The sequence below is a fragment of the Glandiceps talaboti genome, chromosome 4 (genome assembly GCF_964340395.1).
Source record: "Glandiceps talaboti chromosome 4, keGlaTala1.1, whole genome shotgun sequence".
Taxonomy (NCBI): Eukaryota; Metazoa; Hemichordata; class Enteropneusta; family Spengelidae; genus Glandiceps; species Glandiceps talaboti.
Window position 1 is genome coordinate 10,250,229 of NC_135552.1, and position 19,962 is coordinate 10,270,190.

The 19,962-nt window shown below is 34.5% G+C and overlaps 1 protein-coding gene across 2 annotated transcripts; it reads right to left on the reverse strand.

Annotated features, from left to right (window-relative positions):
* Positions 1-9,654: 9,654 nt before the first annotated feature.
* Positions 9,655-19,729, reverse strand: LOC144433960 (uncharacterized). Of its 2 annotated transcripts, XM_078122378.1 has the most exons (7): positions 19,635-19,729; positions 19,026-19,103; positions 18,462-18,589; positions 18,033-18,149; positions 16,967-17,077; positions 14,733-14,841; positions 12,936-13,007 (listed from the first exon to the last, which is right to left on the reverse strand). In XM_078122378.1, the coding sequence occupies exons 1-6, from the start codon at positions 19,686-19,688 to the stop codon at positions 14,754-14,756; spliced, it is 576 nt and encodes a 191-aa protein (XP_077978504.1). In that variant the 5' UTR covers positions 19,689-19,729; the 3' UTR covers positions 12,936-13,007; positions 14,733-14,753. The 2 variants fall into 2 exon arrangements, with proteins under 2 accessions (XP_077978503.1, XP_077978504.1); XM_078122377.1 differs by lacking the exon at positions 14,733-14,841 and having other exon boundaries at positions 9,655-13,007.
* Between the last annotated feature and the right edge of the window lie 233 nt (positions 19,730-19,962).

A 19,962-nucleotide genomic window follows, 5' to 3' on the forward strand; every position in this document is an offset into this window, starting at 1 on the left:
AGGTTGTTCGTCACTGGCCGAGTCAGCGGAACCCATGTCTGTAACAAGTTTTTCTTTTAATTTCGAATGACTGAAAAACGGAGTTCGCAAATTGGATAAAGCTACCCTCGCTCGGTTATTATTTCATAATATCTTTAAGGCATACATTAATGTTTGATTTACTTATATACTAGTACCCAGCAAACCGTGACTTTAACACACAAAAGATGCTCCTTTCTGGAGTGTATATATTATTACGTGAAACAATATATCAACAACCCAAGGCATGCGATTCTGCAATCAATTAAAATATCATTTTACTTCCGGACCAAGCCTCTCACAGTCCATTTAACGTTAGTGTTAACCAACTTTGTTTGATACAACTGCGTAGAAACCAGTAGGAAATTGCATATTCTACACCTTATGATAGCAAGATCCAATTCGTTTATACATGTTTTGAATAAATGTTACAGTGTTGCAACTAGAAACAGACGCGGGCGTCGACGTTCAGATGTCTTTACATGAGTTCATTTCATTTAGACAAAATGTTGCAAGAAACTGTATTAATTTCTCAGATCACTACTTTTAGTGGTCTGAGATTAATTCAATCACAAAATGTAGCTTATTGATTTCAGTATGGTTGTATAAAACAGAACCAGTGAACACTAACATGGAATGGGCTATAAATGCTTAAATACTAGTATTTCTCGAATGACCTCAGCTTTGAAGAATTTGTCTTGATTACTTATACACGAAGTATTATTTGTGCCACAGGGCTTCTTTCTTTAATTCCACGTGGACTAAATCTGATCGATTTGAATTATTAACATGCATATCAGAAGATGGGGACCTTGTATCAAATATGACACAGCAGATGTTTGTGTCACCAACATACGGGTACTACATTTAGCTATAGAAAATCCTACTGTAGAACTGCTCTTTGATGTTTCACGCTTATGAAATCCCTTAAACCCAAGAAAGGCGGCCTAAGTTGTAATCATAGAGTGTAGAAGAAGGGAAAACTCAAGAACTTCATTATTTTGGTTTCGAAATGATGTCGACCATGATATGTCAACAGAAGCTGGTACTCGATAACTTGAACTAATAGGGCTGACATTTACGGTACTAGCTACATGAATTTAACTGTAATTCCTAAATTATCATTGCTTCGTAAATATCATGAGGAGTTCATTATATTTGATAAAAAAAAAGAGAATGTGGAAATATTGAATAAATTCGAAATTAGATCATTTATAAATGCAATTATGTATTTTAGTGACGTAACTAATTATGTATTTAGTGACGTCACTATCATGAAAGATTCGATGTCAGTGAATACAGGGTTAATTTAATATTGAAACGCCATAATTATCAGTAACGTGTCTTGAGACAACTCAATGTAAGTCGGGGGTTCTTCCTCTTTTTTTCAAATCCCTATAAATACGTAGGTAATAGAACAATATTTCCATTTCCAGATTTTGATCATGCATTTTGTAGAGTTATACAATATGCATTGCTTTATAAAAATATAACATACACACGTGTAATACATAATCAAGTTGTCATATTCATCACACGATCCGGATTAATTTACCTAGATTTGTATTCATTACAATGCCCGAAGAGTAAAATGATATCCACCTTCTCTGATGTAATATCGTGTGCATCTCGACGACTAGATAGCTGGCAATACCTGATATATATATATATATATATATATATATATATATATATATATATATATATATATATATATATATATATATATATACATATATATATATATATATATAAATTTATATGTATATATATATATATATATATATATATATATATATATATATATATATATATATATATATATATATATATATATATATATATATATATATATAATCAAAGTAAGTTGGTTGGAACTTGAGGTGCTAAGTTGTAACTCCGAGTTTCACGCTCAATGCGTTCATCAGACAACTGTCAGCTACTCGTTGTGTTACTGTATTTATATGTGTAAGGTGTGAAAGAATTTATTGGCAGTTAATTGTGTATTGTTTCTATGCATACAAGGGGTCCTCAGATTTGTCAGGTGATGTTACTTTTGAAGTTCGCTATGCAGAACTTGTTTTCGTGTCGGCACTTATATATATAGTGCATTGAACTTTACAAAAAACGCCCATGCTTACAGTGTCGTCAACTGCTCAAAACGTTGGGGTAAGCAATCCCTAGGTACAGATATTATATCATATTTTAGGAGACAATAAAAAATCATTGAGTTCAAAACTAAACTTCGATTTTTTCATCGCATAAAATCAATATCTTTCAAAAGTAATCGTTTTTTGTTTACTGTCCTAAGCTTTCCGCCGACAAATGAAAATTGACTGTTAAAGATTTCAGTGTCGGTAGTTAATAGACCAGAAAAAGTGCCGGCAAATAAAATTCAATAATTTCACACTTACAAATTCGTAGCTGCCTTAGTGCTTTGTCGAGAACATTCGATTTCCCGAGAGCATTCACCGGTCGTATTGATTCGAACTCGAGATGAGGATTTTCAACAATTTTCAGTATTGTTCATTTTTCTGAAGAGAACTGTTAGATGTGAATACCATCGTCAAAGTACACTCTAAGCTATATAATTTGAATTATGACAAATCCCCGTTAATGTCTATACATACTTGAACACAAATTTAAAATGGCCGGTCGCGGCCAGTCGCGGGTAGACTATTCGCATGGTTTCCTTGACACCGACGTGGGAGTGCATTTTGTGCATTTGCATTTTGTGTCAAAGATATTCCAAGGCAAATTACACAAACTGGTATAGTCAGACATTTCCCATTCCATGTTTTGCATATCCTGATAATGATATTCGCTTTCTCTGAAATATCGAAAAAAAACAGACAGACAGACAGACAGACAGACAGACAGACAGACAGACAGACAGACAGACAGACAGACAGACAGACAGACAGACAGACAGACAGACAGACAGACAGACAGACACCAAATGTTAGTTTTGAAAATGCGAAAAGAAAATATATTTATTCATTTAGACCAGTTAAAGTAGCTAGTAACTGTATTCGACGTTTCAGTCTGTCATGGAAGACCTTACTCGAGAATGTGTTACGTGCAGCTTTGTTGCCATAGCAGCACAGCACGTGTACGTTAACCCATTTCAATTGGACTTGCGAAACACCACTTTCGCATTATATATAACACTGGCGTCTTTCGTAATAAGATATAACATATTATATACACGTTAACATTCTGTGTATTACAAACATAACTGATTATTGAGTATTAAGATACATAACGTATTGAATACCAATACAGTCACAGCCAACCACATCAATGATGTCTTGATGATCAATTTCAATTGAAAGTCTTTGCGCGAAATATCAAGTATAGGGGAAAATATCAATTTTCTATTCTTTTTTTAAATCATGAAACATAGGGAACATGTGTTGACTAGACTCATTTCCTAGTTTGGCATTGGATGTTCACATTGACAGGAAATGGTCATTTCTTGTCTGGCATCATCGCTATATGTGCGAGTCTTACGTCTTTAGTTGAACAGCTGTTTCTTTTCTGGTAATATAATATAACACGACGTCGTTCTTTTTTTTAAAAAGAAAAAAGACAACAAGTCGTGCCGGGGTTTACCTTTCATTTTGATCCAATAATCGAAATGAGGTGAAAGTACGACTATAGCACTAGATGCCGTCCGAAATACCCGTTCTATTGAACTACGTTTTGAATGATTGCCGACAATGTGCACAGTGGAGAAGGTGGTAAAAAGTTTATTCTTCATCCAGCCGTAAGTGCTGTGCGTGACATTAGAACTGACATTTTATGAATATTAATGAGCACTACCATAAATGGCGAAATCAATGACTTCTATAGGAATAAGACTTGGCAGAGACGTCTTGAATTCCGCCTATGAAGTATATAAGTTTATAATAGGGCAATGTTACTTTAGTTTGAGACTGCGCCCCTGACGACGGTTACCCTTTAAATGGGATCAAACATACTTACACCTTTTCTTTGTGCATTTAATCTATTTCTGTTCATTTTTTAAAAATAAAATGAAACATTAAAGTTATAGAAATTTCGGAAATTGGGCAGTTTACGCCATCATGTTGAACTTTATTATGCGCGGCCATTTTAAGAACTTCTGCTGACAGTTAAATCACCCGCGTAGCGTAGTTTGTTTATGTTTTATTCACTCACACAACGAGTACCCAGGGCCAGTGGGCATGTGGTTCAAATATTTTCATGACTGTGTGCAATTGGATTCTGTCGTAAAATGTAAGGATTGACTTGCCATTCTCATCTCTTTCCCCCACAATTCAATTTTTTCACGGATGTAATTAAAAACAACAAGTCGTTAAGAATGAAATGAAGTTGGGCAGAGCATAATGATCCAACATAAATATGTTTGTAATTGGAGCGGGGGTGGGGGAAGTATCCTCGAAACCGTTTGCGAATCCCAAGGTTCTGTGAATGTCGAACACAAGACATGGTAAGTTGACAAGCCGTGGATTGATTAAGGAGTCTACTGACGATAGCATATATATTGTCTTCGGAGACTACTGATTTATTTCCGAAACACGTCTCCCGTATAAGTGATTCAGAAACAATTCTGTGTAAAGTAGAATTTAAAGGTTGCGGTTATATCTGATGAATCATTCGATAATGGTGATGGTAATGGTGACATGAAACTTTGTACTAATTTCCTCACCAATTAGGGCTCTCATTTAGTATCAGAACATTGTATTTGAACAACTGATCACGAATGCTAAAAACGACAAGGGTTATAACTAGAACAGGTGTAATGCATTGGAATGCAGTCAAGGTAATTTCAACTCAACTCATTGATAAACAAGACCTGGGACTGATGTTTAATCTACATCCTGCTCATGCATGTTATTGTCATGGGGCGGTATGACGTCAGAATCAGCCTTCTGAAAATGCACTGTATCTGTGAAAATATCAACTTGATCGGATGTGACCTTTGATCTAATCAATACTTTTTGAAGTGTTTATTAATCAATGACATATTCAGCCGTTCCAGATTGCCTGATCATGAGGTGATCTCTGTTTACAACCAATCAGATTGCAGCAGACGACAGTTCCTTAATTTGCATAAACTGCATAGCCAAGCAGGCTGATTTATTTTAAGCAATTGATATAGCGAGATGGCACGGTGGTGTTGTTTCATGACTCTTTACAAAACAGCGTGAACACAAAAATTCTTAGAGATTGAAGAATATTTTGAATTGTTGATTCATGTTTCGAAAGTTTGTAAAGCATTATAACGTAACAGCTAATCCCTGTGAGGTACGAGGTGCGAGTTACTCGTGCGTGGAACCCCTTACAATGGCCTTGTCAACTTGTCATAAGAAGCAGACAAATTGTGATACATCACATTCGGGCAATATGGTTCAATGCCAACAAGTGCAGCTTTGCAGTGACGTTAGACTTTGATTGCTCAATTATGTATACATGTAACGATACTGACGCTACCCCACACTGTGACGAACGATGAGAGTATTGTAATCCATCAATCCGTGATCACGTTTATTGTACATGTCCACTACATGTGATCATTTAATGGTTTTTTTTACAGGTGATATACTTTTTTTTTATAGACATGACATGACGTAGTAGGGTTTATTATTATTCTTCACAAAGTTTTCACCGGGTTATTCTCGTAAAAGACGCCTACAAATAAATAAAAACTTTGCACAGCACGAAAATACTTGGCTAAGTTCTAGCTTTCAACCTGAGTCCCAGGTTTTCTTACAAATTGTGTTTATTTTTTCTATTCGCAAGCACAGATGAGTCTTCGGGCCAAATTAAAAAAAGTTTTTTGGTTCCGGTTATCCTACCCCACCTAGTTTTTCACGCCGACCTTAAACCTTTTTTTTTTTTACGTATTTGAGAATTTTTTTTATAAAATCGCAAAAAGTCTCGCAAGAAATAGTGGATGCGGAAACTGACATCAACTTAAAAAGACAATATAAAATAGTTCTACCAAACTGTAATGGCTGTACATCTAGTGAGAAGAAACCAATAACACAGAGACGATATGGAAAACAACGAAAAACATACCTACCTGAACTAGACACTCACATATGAAAACAAATTAAAAATAAAATAAAAAAATCTACCTACCCCACCTATTCTAAAATCGAATGTAATCGGATCTACACAATTTTTTTAGGCTTCATAACAAATTTAAAAAAATGTCTTGTGGATCTTGACGGAAACACATATCAGTGATGAAGCTGAAATACTTGACAGATTATCAAAAAGTGAATCGAAGGAACTATATTTAATATATATATATATATATATATATATATATATATATATATATATATATATATATATATATATATATATATATATATATATATATATATATACCTCTGATGATGTCTGATGATCGCACTATGTGTGAAACTCCGAGTTACAACCAATATATAATTATATATATTCAATTATATATATTCTGTTGCATGTCAGTGTACTGTTCACCGGATCTGGTTTGATACAACTACGCAGAAACCAATACGAAACTGCATACTTTATTTAGATAACAAGATCGCAATCTCTTGCTACATTTAGTCTAATATGAAAGAAACCATCTAAACAGACCCAGACAAATGGGCGCCAATGTTTTGACGTCTGCATTTGATGTCTGCATGTTGTCACGTTACTGTATTTCATTTCATATTGACGAAGGACTTGTACTATACGGAGGATTACCATGTATTTAGTTTTTGAAGCGTCCTTGCCAGCAATGGTAGTGAACTCTGGTTTTTCAAAGCAGCGCCCTCAGTGAACGGATGTACGATAGTTACCGATACACAGTGCCATCCACATTTGTCAAAGGAGCCAGCGAGTGTGTGTATATATATATATATGTAAATTTAAAGAGACAACAAAATCAATCCCTCATAAAAAAGAAACAAACGTCAGATCACAACCCCTCCCCCACCCCATCAACACACAGTACAGACACAGTTTGTTACTATAACTTATAAATGTATACTTAGATTTACGTATCAGTGTAACGTTCACTCAGTAATTTTTACAGGGAGCCCATGACCAGTATTATACAGACAAACAAACAAACAAACAAACAAACAAACAAACAAACAAACAAACAAACAAACAAACAAACAAACAAACAAACAACAGGCGCGAGAAGGTACTACCATAAACACAGTACTTGAATAACTTATATAAATTATAGACATTAATAGATGTATATACGTGCCTGATTGCATGTATACTATACTATATTAGAACTAAACGGAAAAAAATTAAACGAAATTCATCAAATTATATATTTACTGCATGGTATACACTCGTCGCCACGCAAGCGGTAACAAGCGGAACTTATTACAAAACGGGAAAGTAAACAAATGAATTGTATAACAGTTGGCACAGCATGTTGGCAGTATGGAGATGTGTAGCACATTTCATCGTTTGACAAGAAGTTCTATGGCATATTTATTTACGTGTATATGAAATGTCGGGGAAACGTGAAATTCATTTGTGAATGTGAGGAGCTATGTACTATCACTTCAGAGTGACTATACCGTTTCAGCACAATGTTTTCATATGCCATACAGCGTTCTTTTTTACGAATTTAATACACAAACAAAGTTACAGTCATTAATAACGAGCGCGCGCGCACACACACACACACACACACACACACACACACATACACACACGCGAATTAAATGTTACATTTTATCTCACTGTGAACACATAGAAATAAACATTTCTGTGTTTGAATCGTCCTTGTTTTATCCAACAGTGATGATTTGTGTTCACAGTCAGATAACATCTGTCGTTTTATACACTTGCCCGCTATCAGTGTCTGTATTTTGTTTGGTGGAATATTTGTAACAAAATACATTAAGACTGTCTATAAGGCTATAGTCACTCTGATTTTGTAGTAAAAGAGGCCATTATAAAACACTGAGTTCTCATCAAACGATGTAACACACGTCTCTATTCTTGCCAACATACTGTCCCAAGCGTTATCAATCATATGTTTTTCCCCTGTTTGCCAAAACTGTTATGCTATGCTACATAATAGAGACAGAGGCACCCAGAGAAAAAGAGAGGGCCATGAAGGGCCGGAAGATATGTTGTCTAGACTTCAAATTGAGAATCGATCACAGTACAAATTATAATCTGCTGAACAGAGTTGTCTCAACGGTCTCATGATCATTTACTAGTGAGTGATGACTTCCACTCACTTCCGTATTTGTAATTGATAGCGACATTATCGCTGATATAAACGAGTTATGGGGTGGGTACGTTGAACTATAAAAAAACACGAACTGCATTTAAATTTCATTTGTTAGTAATTGCAGAAGTAGTAATTGTCTATAATCTTGCATTACCGTGTTTTCTCAACATGTTCACATATCTTATGAACAATGCTACACGATACACCTGAGAAACATATTCTTGCGTAAAAAAATCTGATGTAACATGGGGACGGCTTAACTTCTTTACTTACTTCTAATTCCTTCGTGTCGTGTCGTTTGTTTTCGGTTTTTGTAACGGAACAAACAAAATATCGACAATTATATATAGGAAGACAGTAGGGGTAAATAGAGAAATCGAGCCGTATTCTTACATCACATATTAATCAGATCGCGATAAGAGGAATGTGTTCTGCCGTTGCCGCAAACAGACTAGGCCATTTTACGACGATGTGGCCCGTGTCGCAATGGGACCTGCCTTGGGATTTGAGTTTACGACAATTGAAGTGAAACTGACATCTAAAAGAGTTCCCCAGTCGATCGTTCCACATGTAAGTTTTAGTACATGTTGTCTGATATATAGGCCAATGGACAACCTTTAGTGTCCATCTGAGTATAATCGATAGCTATGAACTTTCCGTGTTAACTTGATACGCTCTGTATATTTTCAACAACCTCTACACAATAAGACAGACACATTCGTGATTTTCTCATACAAACTTAGTCTACTTCGCAACGGTATCAACAGAGGGCGCACTTCATTGAAAGGTGTATTTCTCCTCCCAACACTAGGGGCGTAATATCGCAGGGTGTATACGCCACCTCCTCACTTGTGGGCGCAATTCATTGAAATGGTGGATTCATTCATGACGGTGCAGTAATAAACATGAGAAAAACTGACTGGATACATGAATAAATGATGTTTTTATTTAACTTGTATCATAATACACTGTACAATTGTTTGCTCTACTGGTGCATGGCGTACATATCCTTGGAATTGGGCCGTGACATATACATGGCATCACTTGGTCCATGAACAAGAACTGCACAAATGTGACTACACCATAGTGTGGGATAGGATGGACGGCGACAGTCAACAACAACTGCTCGTTATATCATTTCATTATACGCGTAAATCTTTCATTTATCACTTTAAAAAAAAATTATAATACAGTGCTCAATATGCAGCATTCAGTACAACAAAACCTTTACACTGAGATACAAAGAAACGGTGGATGGAATGTGTAAAAATATGACAAATCAACATTGAAGATATTTGACAAAAACTACAGTGTTTAGAGAATATATGTACACTCTAGATTGAAGAGAAAAAAATACATGTAAATAAATTGATAACCAATGGTCAAATCTATTAACGGATTAGAATTGATATTCCATGTAAGTAATCATGAAGAAGAAATTGAAAAATGTCTGCAAATATCAAATGTAAAATGATCCTTATATTAACATGAACTTTGGTGAAGAAATGTGATCATGAAGATATACATCAGTAAGCCTTATTACTGTACTGACTAAGGCTTTTCTATCTTCCAATTACTATGAACAAATCAAATCTGACAGAGCCATTTGGAATTCTTACCATCAATCAGTTTTACAGAAACATTATACCCCACAGGCTTAGGAGACATTAACACTGCATAGTTAATATCGTTTTGTGATTTCAAGGTCCTCAATTGATGGAGCAAAACCCCGCAATTGTTTCAAATTAACAATTCCACAGTGATTCTATTTCACTGCCCCGCTTGGATTCTTTGAAATGGAATGTGTTCACCTGTTGAGTTAGTATCTTGACCTGATCACTTCTTTCATTATACCTACCTACACATAAAGCCCCAATAACTGTCATCTTATGTTATTTTGTTGCATATTTTAACCTGTTGATAAGTACACCAAACTGGAAACCATTCAATTATGCTAATTAGCTGAATTATCTGTCTACTAGTCATTGATGGTACTGTGTACACTGACTTGATGTCCATGTGTAAACAGCATGAATCAACTAAATTACCTGTCTACTAGTCACTGATAGCACTGTGTACACTGACTTGATGTACATGTGTATACAATGAATAAATACTCTAAAGTTTGTCAAGGATTTCAAAATTTGTGTGGAATGTTGATAGTATTTGACCACGAGACAATCAATCTCACATGCTTCAGCTAAGTACATATACATATTAAGATAAAACAAAATTAGAGAAATTTGTTTTGCAGTTAACGGCTGCAGGGGATTTCATGACATTTCTTCTTCTGTGTAAAGCAGTGAACTGTATTCTGATTTCTTTTACCTTGCTTATTAAAATATATGCATTGATTCCAAACACCAATTATGTTAAGTACATGTATATGAACAAAATAAAAATATTTTCCGATATTTATGAACATATAGTTTTCTCTATTGCGAATTTTAACATTTCCTTGGTAAATATGTTATGATATAGCTATAAATCATTTGTTATTTACATAAAAATAAAATCATGAAAAAACTTTCATATTTTAACCATAACATTGCCCATATATTAAACGTATTATATTGGCACTTTAGTTTGCAGTTGCCATGGTTGCAATGACTGGAGTAAAGAAATATACACAATTTTTAACATCTTGCAACTCATAGTAGATTTCCAAAAAAAAAACTAATAAAAATGACAATATATTCTATATAAACAACAAAATTTACAAACTCAATAATGTAGAAAAATAACCAACTTTCATATATTGATACACGTCTTATTACTACTAACTCACTACAGGATAGAGATACATTACTTTATAACACCTCCAATATTGCACCACAATATAGAATATATCAACAAACCTTCCAAACAAACAGCGCCATCAAGTGTTGTGGACAGTAATCTCAAAAAAACCCAAAAAACTTTTAATATAAGAAAATCATCAAGGTCCATATAACAGCAGAATATGGCTGTTCTTTGTGTCCATATCTCATAAAATTCATTGCGTTTAGATCAGGCCAAATTTGCTATTGTCACATCGCTGAGGGCGCTGTTTATACCATAACTTGCCACCAAAGAGGGCACTGTTTATACTAGAACTCAGCTACTCTGTCACTGTCTCTGTTTTGGAAAGCTCTTTAGCCATGTTTACATTTTCACCTACATGAATACGTTTGCAGCAAATTGAGATAAATACTTTTCTTGCAAATAATGCATCAATTATTATGTAAATTACTATGTACATTGTACTCTTATTATCGTCTGCCTGTGTCTTAATAATCTACTCTAATTAAGGGAAGAAAATATCATTTTCATACAGAGAAAATTTTGACTAATTTCACCTCCCATATAAAGATGACAGTCTAAGTACAATGAAACATAACTAAGTCATGTTTCCATGCCCTTGCTATTTGTACATGAATATTATTTACATGTTGTAACTGCAATTTCAGATTTGGCAACATCACAAATGCCAATTACTGTCCACAATCACATACAAAATTCATTTAGTTTGAACATGTGATGATGAGTTAAGGTGGCCACAGAGATGTAAGAAGCCATGATAAAATTGTTTTGTAAATTAAAAAAAATCCAAAATAAATACCAAATCCTCCTCATCCATACAGCCACTTTAAAGAATAGAAAGTTAGATTATGTGAATATCTATGAAGTAACACAGTAGTTATAGAATGAAGTACTGTTGTCATATGTTTCGAAGGCATCAGAGATTTTCATCAACACTGTAAAATTCTCAGTGCCTGTAAAATCATTTTACCACACACTAGAGAGTCACAATAGACCATTAAGTTTAACTCAAGCTTATGCATGCCTAGAGTGATGCAAGTGTAGTGCAAGGATCAGAAACCATGGTGTGGACCATAGAAATCAAAATATCACAGTTTGTATGGTGTGTCCTGATGGTAAAATTCTCTATCAGGTAACGAGAATTGTTCATCTACCTATGATGTGGAGCCGTAAGCTCTTTGAAATCTGTTGTTTTGATGAGATATACTTACTTAAAGGTCCATGTCAGATTAGGATTAAAAACAGTTGACTGGTAGAGATGTAGAAAACCTGGGTCATCAACAAAAGAATAATCCTATGTAATCTTATGGCTACACTGATAAAACAGTACAAATGCAAGAACCTGGGATTGAATCATGGGCCTTTAAAGTCACATACAATAATTAAGAGTTTCTGGAGTTGTAAATCATTTCCATTGAGTTTCCAAGTTCAACATTTTGTGGACTGAGTATTTCATAAATTTTATGTTCTACAACTTTCCAGGAGGTAAACTGATTTAAAGGCCAGGGTTTCAATCCCAGGTTCTAACATTAGTGCTATCTTCTCAGTTGAGCCATAAAGCTTACATAAAATCATTCTTTTGTCCGTGAAAAACTTTTTCTATAGCTCTGAAGGAGAATCTTTTTTTTTCACATACAGATTTTAATCCTTATCTGAAGTGGGCATTTAGGAGATTCTGTGACTGGCTTGAACTTGGAAGACTTCAAACAATTTTCTAGGAGGGTATGGCCCCCCTGCCATTGTCTAGTTGACTGTATGGCCTCTGCAACTGTCTACTTGAGTGTGAAATCTTTGATTACGTTGTACACCATGCACCATCTAGTTCCATCTGAAATCCCAGATGTCGTAGGAAACACTGGTCTGTGTGTCTGTTTTGATATCCATATTGGGGTTAATCACTCTCAGATACTGTAAATTACGAATGCCTTTACAACCAAACAGATGTAGACTCCATAGCCTGCAATAAATATCAACAAAAATGAGAATCATCACAAACCTAAGTGGTTCATACTCATTTCTTGAATCCAACACCAATAAAGTGAATGAACACCGTAAACATCAAAGTTGAAATGAATAATTAAATATAAAAAAAATTCTTTTCATTTTTAGTATTTTTTCCAAATATTAAGATTTGCTAAATAATCTTCATGACATTTTTATAATGAGGTGAAACAAATTAATTCAAATTTCTGTTTCAATTGAGTTGCAAAACAAATTTCTTTTCAGTACATAGGATTTCAAATGTAAAGAAAGCTATACACACAGTTAGGAAACATTACACTATATCTGAAAATTTGCCAGAATATGGAGAATATTTTAGAAAATTAGCCAATGAGTTTCTGTGTTTCTTTTTATTGTGCTATTGTTTATCACAACAAATAGTATAGATCTTTGAACTATAGGCTAAAATAACTCTCATAGGTTTCATATATTTTTATTTTTGAGACCATTATTGGATTATTTTGTATTTACTTCATATAAATTGCATGAGTAGGGTGACTGTTTGAAGGTTGAAAGTGAACACAACACCGTACCCGAACTCATCAATTACATCCTGCTGTATGACATATATCAAATAAATTCAAAATACATTGAAAACTGCTAATATGGAGATAAATTAATCATAAAAAAAACAGATGAAATAAAAAATAAATGTATATTTAAGATCTTAAATTTAAATTATCAATTTATTATTATTATTATTATAAAATTAAAGAGATGAAATAAAAACTAAATGCATATTAAGATCTGAAATTTAAAGTATCAATTAATAGTAACTGTATAGTAGTGATATTTGATAGAAACAGAGATGCAATTTCATTACTATCTTTGTGTTTACATAGCAACAAATATGTATGTTTATCATTTCTATGATTGTGGCTGTTTTTCTTTCGGCATACGGAAGAACATGGATACCAGAGAACAGGATGACAAGGCAAGCAAAGCAGCAAAGACAGACTTTGACTACATCACAGAACATTTCTAAAAGATCACAGATGATACACACATTGACAGTGTACAGATCAGAAACTTTACATGCAGTTTGTCTACATATCAGTCACAAGAATTCTAATTATTCAAGTTTTCTTGAGGATTTCCAGTCACATCACTCATAGAATTTAATGAGTGTTTATGAATATATTGAAGGAGAACAACTTTTCATGAACTGGTTTGAACCAGTCTAAACCAGTTCATGCTTTTGGAAAAATCCTGACAGTTAAATGAAACTGGTTTGTACTGGATTGATCTGATTCAATTTGGCACACAGTAGAAACATTGAAATGTGTTTGAACCAATCACAACTGGTATTTTGAACCAGTCTAAACCAGTTCATACTTTTGGAATACTCTGACATATAATTAAACTAGTTTGAACTGGATTGATATAGTTGAAACTCATACATATAAAAAACTGATATAAAAGGGATGCAGAAAATAAATAAAAAAAAAAAAATACATAGTGGAAAGCATTGAAACTTGTTTGAACTAGTCAGAACCAGTTTGAACCAGTAACAACTGGTATTTACAAAAAAAAATAACTGAATCACATCATTAGAAATCTTATGACTGACTGTGATAGATTACTTGTCACCCTTTGCACCACAGCAAACTAAAAAGCAAACACATATAATTGAAAGCACATCTACATAAGTATTGAGAAATTCATTTTCTGAATTTATAACCTTAGTTCTCCATCAGGTGAATCAATCAAATATGAAAAACTTGAACTCAGATCTCATGCTGCTGAGTCGACGCAAACCACGCACACCATACAGGTGAACAACACGTAACCTAGATGTTGTCATGAAATGATTATATGGAAGGGAAAAGGTAAAACAAGTTAGGGGGTTAGACACTCTCTAGGTGGATAGTAATTACAAGGCAGTCACACTCATAGGAAGGCAATGGTAGATTTTAGGTGCAATTTGCAAAATTTTGCATAGACAACAGATCTTTCGTATCAACAGCGCCCCCTAGTGGTGGAACTGGGTAGTGACAAAAAATCTTGTTGGATGTTAATCAGGGCAATTTGTATTCTTTCTTTCATTTTATGACCCAGGAACAAAAATCAGTTATTCTCATCACATCACAAAATGAATGCCATTCAAGTTGTGAAAGAGAAACAATCGTCAGAAAATCATACTACAAAATTATATCACTAGGGGGCGCTGTTGATATGAAAGGTCAAATGTTGTGCTGTCAATAGCATTCATGTCAATGCCAGGCTGCTGGTGGTGAATCATGCTGAGATGTAAGCTGTATGGACAAAAAAAAGATTATCACAACTGACAACTGTTAATATTGACTGTGCATCAATTATATCAAATCTATGATTTATATTTCAATTTGTACTGTGCGACGTCTTCAGGACGTGATTGACTGACATTCATGATGCTAGGTGCTATACATGTATGAGGTGTATGTAAACTTCAATGACTTGTTTTACTGTGCAAAGTGCATTTACAAGACTAACTGTGATCAGCTGATAACTAACGTAACACAAATGTTGCGTAAAAAGTGATCTACCATTGGCAGTAAATATATACAGGTGCTGTGTGCTATATACTATACTGTGTATAAGTAAACGTATCCCTAGCCCCCAGTAGCTATATAATATAACTGCTATTTTTCCAAAAAAATGTGTTCTATTTTTTTTTTAATTCAGTTATTGTACTTGCTGAAGCATCTTTGGTCATTTAGTAATCAAGCCATATCAGAGTCCAACAATTTGTTGACAAACGATCTAATGGTTAGGATATTTATTGATACTGTTTACACATGGATATCAATTCAGTGTACACAGTATTATCAACAAACAGACAAGATGATATTTAACTCATCACATGGATTGAGTCATTTCCAGTGAAGTTTTTGTGTATTTGTCAACATCTAAACATTATAGAAAAGCAGTGAAATGTTACAGCTACTGCACTGGGGGCTTTCAACATGCAATATGACAGAGTATGGCATTATAGATTACAGTAATCGTTATGATTTGCATAGAGAGATTTAGTAGAAATACATCCAACTTTTTAGAACCCCAACTTTGACAGCATGTCAGGACAACACAACAAACAGATATCTGGATTGTAAACATTACATCACATGCATTTGAATAACAAATCACGTTGTAAAAAATCTCTCTCCCACATTGAATAAAAAAAAAAAATGAATAAAAAATACTGACATTCTGACTCATATTGCATATCTTTACATGAATAGTGACTGTGGTGTTTTAATGGTGTAAGTATAAACATAGACATGTCACACATAATAATGTAACACATAAACATTAATGTGCATGTGCTAACATATGATGAATATAAACATGACAATATACACAAGTAACAAGTACCCCAGGACATGGCTGAACAGTATGATTAGTTTCAAAATTGTACAACCAATTCTTTTAATGTATTTTTTATCTGTATTGTATGAATTTGTGGTGTAAAATGGGGGAATTTTCAGTAAAATAAATCAAAATTTTATAACTACAGATTGATGAACTAAGAACAGCAGTTGGTTTGATAAATATTGGTATAACCACAGTAGATTTGTTTGGGCTCACCATAAATTGACTTTTAACTGCAAAATTTATTTTGCTGTTATCTTAACATAGCTTTTTTTGAAATGTCTTTTATATTAATTTGTTCCATGTGAAATACTGCCCTCTATGTATGTTTTGGAAAATGGAAGAGAAGTCACATTCTTTGAAATAGCGCCCTCTAGAAGTGGCCTATGGTTGGGAAAGGGAATGTCACACCATTTGTAGAAGAGAAGTCAATCCTTTCAAATACTGCCCTCTACAGGTGTGGCACACGAATACAACACTGACACACAACACTGAATAAAGACTGTTCAGTGACAGAACATCAAATCACTCAAACAACAAAAATATAAGACACACGAAACTTACTTTCTACAGTTCTTGGCTAACTTGATGACGCTAGCCTCGGTAATGTCTGAACAAAAACTCAGCCTTAATGACTCCAAGTATTTGTTCATGTAGCTAGCAATGGTTGTTACACTGTAACATTATGTTTGTAAGACAATGAAGAAATTTAAAAAAAAATACAATAATATCAATATCAACAGAAGAAAATCATGTAAATTGTAGTTCTGGTGTGTCATATTTGAAAACACATTATGCATATATGTGAAGTATTTGCTGTGTAGGTAAAGTTGCTAGTCATGTCTTTGACTGGACAAAATTATCAAGAATTTAATATACAATTCACATAATATTTATAAGAAAAACAGCAGGATAGTATAAGATTGTGTAAGCTATACATGTAGGTAACACTTGCATAAACCAAGTCTGTCAGTGACGGCTCTCAAAAATTACATATTACATACAATACATGAATGAACTGACACACAAATAATTTAACAGATTTTGAGAATATAGACAAGTATTACAAGATATAAATACACTTACAGAAACAGAGTAAAAAGTGTTGACAGATGGATAGACAGACATGAACAGAATGACAAATGGACACTTGATAGATACAGAGAGACAGATACAAATGTAAATATAAGCATACAGAAACACAGTCAAACCATAGACCCTATTATGGTCAAACACTGTAAAGATGAACAGAGACCGACAGATGGACAGACAGACAGACAGACAGACAGACAGACAGACAGACAGACAGACAGACAGAATAGATGACAGAGACAGTAACATAGACAATAAAACAGACAGAAAGCCAGAATAGATTACAGACAGACAGACAGACAGACAGACAGACAGACAGACAGACAGACAGACAGACAGACAGACAGACAGACAGACAGACAGAAACATGGACAGAAAGCCAGAATAGATGACAAAATAGATAACAGACAGAAACACAGAAAGAAAGCCAGATTACATAAAAAGACAGACAGAACAATTCAGATAAACAGAACAGCTGGACAATGTAGAAGTATAAAAATCTGAGATAGATCTACATAACATTGATATTATACAGTACCTTTTATGGTTGATATTAGTTGAACTAATGTCTAAGTTTGCTAGTTCAGGACAACTCATAGCAATGGATCTAACACCAGTATTACTAATCTTTTTACAGCCACTCACATCCAGGGATCTAGAAGATGGCAAAGACAAGTGAATTATGAGCAATGAACCTGTTTTCAATTCAAAGTCGCATCACGTACCTCCCCATACAATGTCATGTATTTTATACGTGCAAATTAAGGGATGTAAACATGCTATTCAAGGCATGGTTGTGATCTGATTTCCAAACGTTTATTTCAAGTGGGTATATCTCTCCAAAATCATTAAATTATATGCAGCATTGCTTTTAAAAAGTGTGTAGGTTTTATTAGATTTATCTTTATGTGTGACTTGACTTCACGAACCACTGTAAAATGCTTAGTGTCCCTAAGTGATCTCTTACCTTATAGTTGGTAAGTAAGTAGCAATTTCAACCAATGCATTGTCTGTGATTAGAGGGCAGTTAGCTAGAACCAAACTTTGCAGTCTTGGACAGTTCCTCACAATCTTCCGCACACAGTTATCTTTGATCTGAAATACAGAAATAAAGTGATTGTTATTACAAGATTGAGGACAGTCAGTTTTCTGCTACATACTGTGACAAATATCTGTTCAATAACAGTTTTGTAAATTACATTTTGTGTAAGAATTTTGGCACCTTACGGAATATATCCTTGGGCCCCTCAATGAGGCTTAGCAAACCCCTGTAAGATAATGGTCAGGTCTAGCTCACAGCAAAGTTTCAGCCAATATGGTAGTCAGGTTATTAGAAAGACAAAAGAATGTACAGTTTGGCCACTAGGTGTGCTGTTCGGTAGCAGCATTTGCACCAGAAGTGGAGGCCAAGATGTTTGAATTTAGAAAGTCAAACCGGTACATGTATTCTTTCTGAGTAAAAAATTTTGTACACAAATTAGGCAAATGAGACATATGAGTGAGTTACTAAAAATGTTTGTGAATGTCTTACCTGTTTACAGCCACGAAGGTCAAGGTGTTCAATTTGTTTTAAGTGAGTTGATAACTGAGACATGCATTCATCTGTTACCTGTCAAGGAATAAAATAAACAATGTTATCAATTACATGTATATTTGTATGCTGTCAGTGTAGTGTAGTTTAGTGGAATGGAGTGTAGTGTGGTGTGGTGTGGTGTGGTGTGGTGTGGTGTAGAGTGGTGTAGTGTAGTGTGGTGTGGTGTGGTGTGGTGTGGTGTGGTGTGGTGTAGAGTGGTGTAGTGTAGTGTGGTGTGGTGTGGTGTGGTGTGGTGTGGTGTGGTGCAGTGTCTTGTGGTGTGGTGTGGTGTGGGGTGGTGTTGTGTGGAGCGGCGTATCATAGTGTAGTGTAGTGTGGTGTGTAGTGTGGTGTGGTGTGGTGTAGAGTAGTGTAATACAGTAGCATACGTGTAGTGTAGTGTAGTGTAGTGTAGTGTAGTGTAGTGTAGTGTAGTGTAGTATAGGGTAGTGTAGTCGACTGCACTGTACTGCACTACAATATCCAAGTGTACTGTACTGTACTGTACTGTACTGTACTGTACTGTACTGTACTATATTGCAATGTAGAGACTTCCTATAAACTCACCTTGTATAACTGTCCAATATTGAGACTACATAGATTCTTACAATAGCTGCCCATAATCAGTACAGCGTCTGCAGTCAAATTGAAGCAACCAAACATTTCCAGTACTTGTAGACTTGTGAATAGAAGAAAAGAATACATTAATCAAACTGTTCATTTACATGGCATAATATCTTCACTTGATTTGACATTGATAGTGTGCACACAGTGTGTTGTCAGTGACAGTTGTATGTACAATTATACTGTTAGTATTTACTAAAAGCAATGTATAGCCACTTTTCTGGTATACCACAGAAATAAAACACTTGTTCAGTTGTTCTGTATATTTATC

Excerpts from the sequence above, each read along its gene's own strand:
- LOC144433960 (XM_078122377.1), bottom strand. The coding sequence starts at position 19,688 with ATGGGCAGCTATTGTAAGAATCTATGTAGTCTCAATATTGGACAGTTA. Across the intron at positions 19,104-19,634 it reads ATATTGGACAGTTATACAAG|GTAACAGATGAATGCATGTC; the intron begins GTGAGTTTATAG and ends ATTCCTTGACAG. Across the intron at positions 18,590-19,025 it reads ACCTTCGTGGCTGTAAACAG|ATCAAAGATAACTGTGTGCG; the intron begins GTAAGACATTCA and ends TCTGTATTTCAG.